The 9,197-nt window shown below is 36.1% G+C and overlaps 1 protein-coding gene and 1 long non-coding RNA gene across 3 annotated transcripts; one reads left to right on the top strand and one right to left on the bottom strand.

The window, feature by feature from the left end:
- The first annotated feature begins 941 nt into the window (after positions 1-941).
- Positions 942-3,967, top strand: LOC124631547. Its single transcript, XM_047166006.1, has 2 exons — positions 942-1,018; positions 3,502-3,967. The coding sequence occupies exons 1-2, from the start codon at positions 957-959 to the stop codon at positions 3,743-3,745; spliced, it is 306 nt and encodes a 101-aa protein (XP_047021962.1). The 5' UTR covers positions 942-956; the 3' UTR covers positions 3,746-3,967.
- Positions 3,968-6,556: 2,589 nt separating this feature from the next.
- On the bottom strand, positions 6,557-7,792 carry LOC124631548. Of its 2 annotated transcripts, XR_006984520.1 has the most exons (5): positions 7,760-7,792; positions 7,577-7,671; positions 7,371-7,466; positions 7,082-7,148; positions 6,557-7,006 (listed from the first exon to the last, which is right to left on the bottom strand). It is a non-coding gene; the product is annotated as an uncharacterized LOC124631548 (long non-coding RNA). The 2 variants fall into 2 exon arrangements; XR_006984519.1 differs by lacking the exon at positions 7,760-7,792 and having other exon boundaries at positions 7,577-7,753.
- Positions 7,793-9,197: the final 1,405 nt, after the last annotated feature.

Genomic DNA, 9,197 nt, shown 5'->3' with positions numbered 1-9,197 from the left:
TGTAAAGAACATGTTTGATACATGAATCGATAATACAACAATTAATTGAATTGTTAGATTTCTTTATCAATTTCTTATCATGTTCCTGTAAAGTGGCCACGTTCTTTCTCTCAATCAAACAAGTAAGGCATTGAAGAAAATATAATATCTTTTAAAGACTAACTTTGACCCGAACATAACTAATAAGTACGTCATTTTACTAGTTTACCGATAAAAATTAAGTAATGGTTAAAAAGTGCTGACTCTAAACTAGAATTAAACATAAACATGATTGAAACCGAGAAAAGTCGTGGTGGCCTAGTGGGCAAAGAACCAACCTCTCAAGTATGAGGGCGCGGATTCGATGCCAGGTCAGGTAAGTACCAATGCAACTTTTCTAAGTTTGCATGTACTTTCTGACTCGACTGTGTTTCGGATGGCACTTTGAACTGTAGGTCCCGGCTGTCAGTGAACTTCCTTGGCAGTCGTTACGGGTAGTCAGAAGTCAGTCTGACACCAGTCTAACCAAGAGGTATTGGGTTGCCCGGGTAACTGGGTTGAGGAGTTCAGGCAGGGCAGTCGCTTCTTGTAAAGCACTGGTACTCAGCTACATTCGGTTAGACTGGAAGCCGACCCCAACATAGTTGTAGAAAAGGCTCGGAGGATGTTGATTAAAACCGATTTCTAAACATTTCAACATCCCAATATAAGTCATCCCAAATAACATAGAGAGACAAAAAGCGGTTACGTCCTAAAGGAGCTTTATCATAAATGGTAATAGGATACAAAGACACTTACGTCAGAACTGTAGCAGTTTTTTTACCAGTCTGCTAAGAAGAGTAATGTTTTTATACTAATATCTTTCCTAGAATATTAATGCGACAATCGATCATATCAATATACCGAAGGAATCCCACGTACGTCATTGTAATGGCAATGCGTTTGCGCCGGATATTGTTGATCTTTGATCACGTGACATGTTTAACCTCAAAAGTCACCCTTACAATTATACAGCTGTAACCACACCCAAAAAATATAGGTACGTCGCAAATCGTCAGTTTATCATTGTAAACATTGCAATTCAAGGAAATCATTGATTCGTTATCACTATTCCTAATGCCCTCTGCCGTCCATAGGTTTACTGTATGGCTAGGTATTTAGATTGTACACTATTTTTTATTTACAAGTATCTTATTACAATATGTGGTTAATACATGCTAATATTATATTAAAATCAACCTTGAGCTCTGTACAAAGACATTGTAAAAGTGAAATAGGTCCGTAGTTAGCAATCAATCACTTTATGTGTATCAATTTATCAACCAGTACCCGAGCTAGCCCATGTTTAGTGAAAAACAATAAACCAGCTTGTAGCTTTATCATTAAGCTTAGCAAAGCTCAGTCGCTTTCTACAGTAGCTTTCTATAACAAACTTTCTAGATAAAAGTTTATAGGAACGACTTGCTGTGGGACAATCATGTTTAATTTGTCGACTGTTTATACAGTACAAGAGAGTAATTGTTGTCAATTACTCTCTTGTACTGTTGCTATTGTAACAGTATGTCATAAGAAAAGTTCAACGGAAACTACAGCTAACTACGAACCTGTAAGTACACTAAAAGTTAGAGCTTAGGCTTTTTTGCTGAGATTTGTACCTACATAGGTACGAATTCTTTTTACGATTCACTGGTATGCCACTGCAAGACTTAAATTATTAGGATGCCACTACAAGTCGTACCTGTTCTGGGTCATTCACTGTTGCCTAATAAGTAGATAGCTACTAAGTAAGTATCTTATATCTGCTAAGGATTTAAGTTCCACTATTTCATATTTTAACTATTGCAACCTATACCCATCATATTGTGCATTATGAATGCTTCGCCGATGCACTTGAGGCAGAGCCCAAATCGTAAGTATTGGCTGGGATAGTTGTCTACAATATATATGAACAAAATCAGTATGGCGAATGTGATACGCATAAAACGTAAATATACAGTAAACAGCATTTTATTTTTAGTTAAGTACTAGTAAGTTAAGAAACGTAAATTCCCCTGTGAAAATTTAGCCCTTTGTATAAAAGGTCTGGCCAGTACGGAGCCCACTCAGTGCTGCCTTGCGTTTACAAGTGAGCGTGTGTAAATAAACCTCAGAGTAATCCTGTTTACTTGCACTGGAATTCCACGTGAGTAAAAGTGGCCTTCGATTTTGCATACCGATAAGTTTACAAACCGTTACAATACAGCAACTTCTTCAAAACTGATTGGGTCTTACATCTTACATTAGCAATCTAGCGTAGTGCAGAAATATCAAATTAAAAAAAAAAACATATTTATTCAAACTTCGTTGCAAAACAGCACTTTTTGAACGTCAGGAGTTAACAAAAGTCAGCCCCCAAAACGCCTTCACCACTTCCTATGTGTTTTTGCTTGGGAAGAAGAAGTGGTGCAACAAACCCCTCCTGAACAGAAAACTAAGAAATGCGGAACTATCGCTTAGGACAATTCTAATAACACTTACATAGTTATTTACTGTACAGCGATTCCACACATACGATCCATTAGTGATAAATATTTTTTCATATGAAGAAAAAACATAAATACTTCACGAATGTCGCTCTCAATGGTGATGATTACTCAACTTTGGAATCAAGAATGTTGACTTCCTATGTAAACTTTTTTCTTGTAGTTCTTGTAAGTTGTTATATCATTAACGTAATGTTAACTGGAAGCAACACAGTATGCATGCGTATAAAAGTCAATAATAGACATAGGTATAACGATACAATTTAACATTTTTCATTATTAAAGTATTATTAAAGTATGTACCTAAATCAATATAATCTATGATAAATGGTGGTCTTTGAGTCCAGCAGTCAAATCCAAAGGGTTTTATTTTATTACCATTTCGGCGGAATTCTGTTATTCGAAGCTTGTTCAGTGTTCGGTTTGCATTCAAGGTTACCTTGGCCTTCGTCTGCCACGAGATCGAGACGATGTATTCCTTTTTTGCCGAAAGAGGAATCGTAGTAGTCTTTTTGGAATTTACAACATGCCGTGTCTGCAGCATGTCTGTTTAACTAAATCTTTGTAAGTCTTGATAAAAGTAGGTACATAAAAGTAAATCTGCATTTAAGTGCAATATTCTCGCTATTAGGCTTTCTAGCAGTACATAAGATAACTGTGGATAAGAGAGTTCAATTCATCAGGAGCCTTTGCCTAAATCTACCAAAAATAAGGCGACTTTCAATTTTCCTCCAAAATTGAAAAAGGTAGTGCCCCTTAGATAAAACATACCTTTTATTAATCTTTAGCGCAATTATGATATGCACTTTTTGGTATTGCTCAGCGATATTGTTTTAATCTAATCAATACTTAGTTAGTCGCAATCACGGCTTGCATACACATTTTGTCGAACCTCTGTCAGCATAGGTTTACCAAATAATTCTTCATTGTTTGCCAAATAATCTGGAAGAATAGTTAACACTAGCGTGTTGCAATTAAAAAAAAAACTGTGTTATTACAGAATGGCAGACTCCGACCGCATCGTATTTCCAGACGAGTTGGCCGAGGCAAAGGCTGACGTGGTAGACGCTGCTCCCCCCGCCAACAAGACCTCGGGTAAAGAACACTCCAAAAAGGTGGAGAAGCCACCTAAAGAAGTCTATGGAATCCATTTGAGGAACGCGATTGTCGTACCCAGTAACTGCGACATGGCGAGTAACGGTGTCTGCTACGAAGTACACAAAGATGAAGAATTTCGTTCTTAATGCACTTAAAGTGTGATCTAGAATTAAGTGTTTTCATGGTTCTGCGTTTGTTTTGTACACATTGTGACGTGAAAAGTTTTTGTATTCGAGGTTTTTATAAGGAACCTCGTTGATAATTGTAAAATGACGAATAAACACCTTTTTAGGATATAATGATTGACTACTGTACGCGGTTGTAATAATGTTCTTTTTAATCAATAAATGAGTGATTGGAAATGTTAAGTATTTATTGCTTTATTCTAGATAGCTCTGCTTTTCCCACACAATATGAGTATTTTATACCTAGTTACTTCAGCATTTCCAGAATGTGATTCTCAAATCCAACCCTATGTTAGTTTGCAAAATCTGCTATCCAAAATACAGAAATCTTGTGATCTCAAGACATAGACAGTACCTAGGCTCAAAGAAGCAATAAAAATCGAGTTTTTTTTTAAGTTCTTTTGTGGCTAAACCCTATACGGCAGCTTGCAGCTTTTAAGTTTGTGAGTATAATATAGGCAAGTAAGTTTTCATACAAGTGTACGTCATGCAAGTACGACTCATGGACAGGTAGGTATGTAGGCACCAAAATGTAGTGAATTAACGTGTCAGAGAAGAAACTGAATATTATAAAAAAAAAAAAAAAAAAACATAAATCATATTATCGATAATACATATCAGCAACAAGCTGTAAGTTTATTGTCAGTAATTGAATTACTCACGGAAAACTACACATGTGTCTGAAGCTTGAAGAGTTATAAAGATATGGTTTGATAAAGTGCCGTCATCGATAGTTATTGGAAAAGTGTAGATAGCAGATCATTTCGAGGGAGAGAACATATTTTTCGAGGGGTTCGTGTAATCAGTGAATCATGGCGGAAGGTGAACGGCGTCATTAGGCGTGTGTTGTTGATAAAGCTGTGGAATAGTTTGTATAAAAGTGGTTGCCGGCCGGCTCTCCGCATCAGTTCTGTCTTGCATCTGCACTAGTGCGCGTGTGTGAAACAACTACAGAGTTCAAACTATTCCAGTAAATACAATGTGAGTACAAGTGATATATTTTGATCTAGCTTTATACACATAACTATTTCTAATATTTATTTTTTAAAGTAATTTTGGACATTAACTGAAAAATCAATGTAGAGTCGTCAAAAGCTGAAGTGCTCCACTGTTGCGTTTTTAGATCACCTAAATACTACAATTAGTTATCTGCTAGCGGAATAGGAATATAGGATTTCTGCAAACGATAATTTTCATTCATAATCATCAAGCCTACGAGTAGTATCAGGAAGCACTTAACAGACTCTTGGTAGAATATTTTTTTGATGCTCAATTGACTTTAAAATTAGCATATGTAAATAAAAAACAACATAAGTATGGGACTTCACAAGTGTCGTTCTTGATGGAGATGTTTTCTTAAGCATAAGTTAAGAATGTGTTGACTTGTTGTTTAATTTTATCTAGCACTTCTTGTAAGTACTTATGCTATAATACTTAGAAGGAAAATAGTACGCCTATTCAAATAAACAATAAATTATATTGGTTCTAGTCGGTCTAAAGGGTTAACGTTTGGCACATTCCTGTTAAATTGTATTGTTATAGCAAGTTCAGTGTTCTGTTCAAGGTTAGTTTGGCCTCGTGTTAAGAGGTCGTGACGATGTTTTTTAGCTATTCAAGTAGGTAATGCCTTATGAGTTTTGACCATCGATTACTTCAATTTAATAAACCTTTTGTTGTTTTTTTTTATGGTGACTACTGAAACTTGAGTAGGTACCTAAGTTTACTTCTCTAACTAGGAAAATATATCTTTACTCCTCGTAAAGCAGCTTGATGAAACCTTACTTTACTTCCCTTATTTTACATTACAGAATGGCTGACTCCAACCGTATTGTCTTCCCCGACGAGGTGGCCGCCGCTAAGGCTGACGCCGTCGACGCAGCCGCCGCCGCCGACAAGACCTCGGGAGGTGACTCCAACACTGTGGAGGAGGTGCCCAAGGAAGTCTCCGTCTCCATGAGGAACATGATCACCGTACCCAGCAACTGTCCCCCCGGCTACAAAATGGGCGCAGATGGCGTGTGCCGCGAAGTCTTCGACTAAAACCCCTTCATACTAAATGTAGGAGTTAGTTTTAAGAAAATTTTACTATAGTCTAGCGTCTGCACACAAAATGCAGAAGCTATAAAACCCGTTTAAGAGTAATCATCTAGGCTTAAGATTTTTTACCTGATTTAATGACGAATAAACACCTTTTTAGGATAACAACGTAAAGTATGTTGTAAGAGCAGTATTATTGAGGTCGAATCATATTGGATTGGTGTAGTTTAATTTACGTGTTTTACGTAATGCGTCTTTGTTTGTTCCAACGTTTTTTTAAAGAATAAATGCGTGTCTTTTTAAATCGGATTCTTTTACTTGAACTCTAATTGTTTTGACGTAGGTAAAGCAACCTACTTAGTGCATAATTACAGTGCTGATGATTTTATAATTATCGTAATCATAATGGCATTATAATGACACTAGTGGAAAACCCGGCTTCGCTCGGGTGAAATTTGACTCATAATACACGTCTATTGCAAAATGTAGGTAGAAATTTCTGTAGTCATTGGGTCTCAAGGAATATTAAAGGAATAAGCAAGGCATAGATTCGTATAGCTTCGTTCGTTATGTTTAATAAATATAATAAATAAAAACTGCAAAAGTTTTTACACAAATTATTTTCATTTCAAATTAACATTCAAAATAAACTAACACAAATTAACAAAACATATAATTTTTAAGGTTTACTCTGTGTAAACCTCTTTGTTTTAAGCACTCAGTCTTTTTCTTTACTTTGACAGGTAGATACGTACTTACTAATTTTAAAAATAAAATATGAAATTGTGGTTCTTTATCCAAATTGGCTAAATCAAGAATAATATTAGGAAGTATGTAAATTGTAATTTTACAATGAGTACTTATCCGAGAATTTGGCAAAGGTACTTATAAAAAAATATTCTCTATTATACATCAGAGGTTGATTATCACAAAATTTCTCTATATATAACATTTTTCGATAAATATTTATCACCTTTCAAGCCTTGTTCAGTGGTATTGATAATTTGAATTTTTACATCATCGAATCTTCGAACTCGAAATAATTGCCGAGGAAGTTTAAAATCAATTGCTTCATTCAAACATCTTTCCCATTCTTGATCGTCAAAAAGGAGCTTGAGCAGCTTCTCGAAATGAGTTGTAAATAATATTTTCATAAGTTCTAACATTCAACTCTTCGTTATCGACCTTAAAGGAGAAAATATATTAGATAAATATTCAAATAATAATAACTATTGTGAATGTATGTAGGTATATCCTCACATCTCTATCTGGTAATAAGTATTATTTTTCATTTTACAGCCACAGCACTCGCAATAATTGAAATTATCTGCAAAAATATATTATACAATTAATAATGTCTATTGTATAATAAGAGCCAGCCAAGTTCAAGTGGAACTTGCGCATGAAGGGGTTCATTTCATTATCGAGAAAAACGGTGAAAAAATCGTGTCTGTTTCTGTATGTGTTCATGACACCTCAACACAGGCTATGCGTGTGGTCATTTATTATTATTTGTCGAATTATAGAGAAAAAATATTGAGCCGCTTACCGAGTATAATGTTGTCGCATTCCACACATCGACTGCACATTTGCTTTTGTTTGCCATCTCTTGCAAATATTTTGCCATCACAAAAATTGCATGTCACTGGAAGTAAATAAGTACTTATTTTATTTTTAAATGCAGAAGGCTCACAATCCACACTTTAAGAAGAAAACAAAACAAAATTCACTTAAAAACACAACCTGCCTACATACCTACTAAAATACTACACACCATCTTTACGAAGAGCCCTTCGCTCCATCCACTTTCCACAATTGTGACAATGTTTACCAAATGCACGGAGATTCGGCTGTTAACAAAATGATATAGGTATCATCAAACAAAAGACTAAACGAAGACAGAGACACGACCAACGAAACATTTTATGAAATACTTACGATTTTCGGCATGATGTGTGTAATCCTAACAAAGTAAATGACAATGACATGACATTTGAACAACTAAATGTAGGGACACGGTATCGAAGCAAAAGTATCGATACCGTACTCATGAGTAGAATCGATAACAAAGTATCGTACTCAGTTAAGTATCGAAATAAAAGTATCGATACTTCAAGGTATCGAGTACTTTTTAGATCATAATTTGCTAGGTCAATATCAGTTAGTAAATAATGTCAGTTTTACTTCAGTTCAGCAGGACATAAAAAACAAATGGTATTGGTACCTACACAAATTTAATAGAATAATAGAAAAATGGAAAATAGAATGAATTAAACAAATCGAAAATGTATCAAAAGGAAACAATATTAAGTTGAGGTATACTAAAAACTAGCAGTGTCCCACGGTTTCACCCGCGTAGTAGATTAAAGTTCCCATTCCTCCTCCGTAGAGTCACTTAAAAATAGAAGTTTGTTGAGCCTTTTTGGAGATAAGCGGTTTCGAATTTTTGTGATGGTACTTCCTGCTTTAGAAAATAATCGTTCTGAAGGTACTGACGTCGCAGTGATTGATATATATTCATTCTCGTGCCAATTAATATAATTTTGGGAAAACTACTTTCATATCTTCCCATTGTTTTAAGGGATCTACTGAAAGTGGCGAAACCTGTGCCGATAAGTAGTAGCTTAATTCATCCTTCATTTCAGGCTGTGATGAAGAACTTGCTCTATTATTCTGTTTTTTAGTGTGTGCCAACTTCTTATGGTGGCTCCAGAAATCAAATGTCGTTTCTTTTTTTAAGACAGAGTGTCTTAAAACATTTCAACGAGTGAGCTAGAAAGCGCTGTTAAATTAAATTCTTCATTCGATACGATACCTGGGAAAAAGTACTTATTGAGTAAAAGTATCGACTGCAAAGTATCGAGTACAAAAGTATCGGTATCGAACTGGAATGTACTCGATACCACAAAGCATCGATACTTTTTTCGTGTCCCTAACTAAATGACATTTGAACTAAAACTTCGACTTTGAGGTTATGGTTATTATTCTTCTTTCTATGGTTTTTATCGCAATCGGCCAATCTTATGCTACGTTCACACGCGCGCCGCGCAACCCAGCGGGCTGCCTGGCGGGCTGCGCGGCGTGCAGCCCGTCGCGGGCAGGCGGACATTCAAGCTGTTCACACGCGCGCCGTCGTGTCAGCCAGTGCAAGAATGGCGAGCAGCGAGGATCTCGGTGTTGTTGCTGTCATAGCCTTTGGCTTAACTTATTTTTATTGGAAAAATAATCAAAATGATGAACGACGTTAACCATTCCGCCATGTTGTTATCTTCGATCGTAGCGACTTTCTTAGAACGTTTAATCGTCACGAAAGCGCAGGAGAGACTGACTGCCCGCGCGCGTGTAAACAGTCGCCGGGCGCCCGCACATTCATCCT

Source organism: Helicoverpa zea, chromosome 6 (assembly GCF_022581195.2).
Source record: "Helicoverpa zea isolate HzStark_Cry1AcR chromosome 6, ilHelZeax1.1, whole genome shotgun sequence".
NCBI lineage: Eukaryota > Metazoa > Arthropoda > Insecta > Lepidoptera > Noctuidae > Helicoverpa > Helicoverpa zea.
Note: the sequence above shows the minus strand (reverse complement) of the source record. Positions and strands in the feature narration are given on the sequence as shown.

Excerpts from the sequence above, each read along its gene's own strand:
- LOC124631547 (XM_047166006.1), top strand. The coding sequence starts at position 957 with ATGTTTAACCTCAAAAGTCACCCTTACAATTATACAGCTGTAACCACA. Across the intron at positions 1,019-3,501 it reads ACCACACCCAAAAAATATAG|AATGGCAGACTCCGACCGCA; the intron begins GTACGTCGCAAA and ends GTGTTATTACAG.